Here is a 1544-nt window from a genome sequence, read left to right on the forward strand (position 1 = left end):
CCCCGAGCCTGCCGGTGGTGCCATGTGTGCCCAGGTGGCAGGACCAGGCACACCTTGTTTCTGCGCTGCCCAGACACGGGGCAGTAGAGCAGCTCAGCCTGTCCATACCAAACACCCAGTCCCAAGGAGGGGATGGGGGGTTAGGAGAGACCTGTGACATGAGGTCACAGCTCTGACAAGTCTCGGAAAGTCTCATCAGATGAGAGTCTCTCTGATGACTCCCACAGCTCTGACTGAATCCTGGCTCTGATGGCAGCAGTACCACTCTCTGTAGTGGTCCCTTGCCTGGACCAGGCAAGTCCCTTTCTAGAGAAAGAAGGTCCTCCTGCAGACAGTATTTCCTCTGCTAAGAAATAAGACCTACAAAGGGCTAATAAGAGCTTCATGCTGTGGCTGCCAAACAATGGTAGAGATGTATGTCCACGAGAGTAGGATTTGTCCTCAGCCAGATGCCAAGGCCAGTAGGGATGCCCAAAGCCCTCTCCACCCATCCTCACTGCTCAGAATGAACCCCAGGAGAGAATGGGAGGCTGTGTTTCTCAGATGGGGACACCCAAAGGGATGTGGCTGGCAGCATGGCCCAGCCCCCGTGACCTTGGACCCCTCCAAGGCAGCAGACCTCTCACCCTGTTAAGGCTATGGCTGTGCTGGCAGCTTCATGAAGAAAATTGCTGAGGCAACAGGCACCTGACCCATGTCATTTCCCACCTCTGCAGGCACCATCCAAGGACACTTGTGGAGCCCACTAGCTGCTGACAGGAGCTGAACATATCCCTTCAAGCAGAGGGAGCAGCACAGGCAGCCTGCCCAGCAGCCAACATGCAGCAGAAGATCAGCTCTTTCTTTAACTCCATCTTGGAGCTCATCCGTACCAAGCATGAGGAAGGAGTCTTCAACACCATCTGCCTGGTTGTGCTGCTGGGTCTGCCTTTTGTTGTCCTCATTGCCTGCATTTTCATCTGCTGCCACTGCTGCTTCTGCAGCCGGAGGGGACAAAGGAAGAAAGGTGGCCCAAGCAGCAACGGGCAGCTGCATGCTGAGAGGAACAAGAAGAAAAAGAAGAAGAAGAAGGATGAAGAGGACCTGTGGATCTCAGCTCAGCCCAAGCTGCTCTTGCTGGACAAGAGACCCTCCTTGCCCATCTAGCGAACAGGAGGTTGTTCACGTCCTCTCCTCTGAGATGCCACCAGCCCTTCTAGGTGTGCACTGTGAGGGGCAAGGAGACACCGATGCTGCTGCTGCTTGATGGTGACTTTCAAAAGAGGCTGAGCCCAGCAGCCAACCAGTGCGCTGAAGGGCCAGCAGAGAGCAACGCAGCCAGGCACGGGTTTCTGCAAGCCCCTTCTCCCCCACCATGACAGCATGCCCCAGGGTAGACACCCCTGCAAAGGACACGAGTCCTGCTGAGCGTGTGAGGGTGACCTGCCCCCGGGCCATACATACCTCTCACCATGAGCACAACGCACATACACTGGGCTGGCATGCAGCAAACCGGGTGTGAGGCTTTGCTACTGCACCCATGTGCAAGCACACACACTGTGGCA

At 56.1% G+C, this 1544-nt stretch overlaps 1 protein-coding gene across 1 annotated transcript; it reads left to right on the top strand.

Moving 5' to 3' along the window:
- Nucleotides 1–819: 819 nt before the first annotated feature.
- KIAA0040 (KIAA0040 ortholog) lies at nt 820–1146 on the top strand. Its single transcript, XM_010137247.1, has one exon. It carries the CDS (start codon nt 820–822, stop codon nt 1144–1146), a length of 327 nt encoding a protein of 108 aa, XP_010135549.1.
- Nucleotides 1147–1544: the final 398 nt, after the last annotated feature.

The sequence above is a fragment of the Buceros rhinoceros genome, unplaced genomic scaffold (genome assembly GCF_000710305.1).
Source record: "Buceros rhinoceros silvestris isolate BGI_N320 unplaced genomic scaffold, ASM71030v1 scaffold22505, whole genome shotgun sequence".
In the NCBI taxonomy this organism is placed as follows: Eukaryota; Metazoa; Chordata; class Aves; order Bucerotiformes; family Bucerotidae; genus Buceros; species Buceros rhinoceros.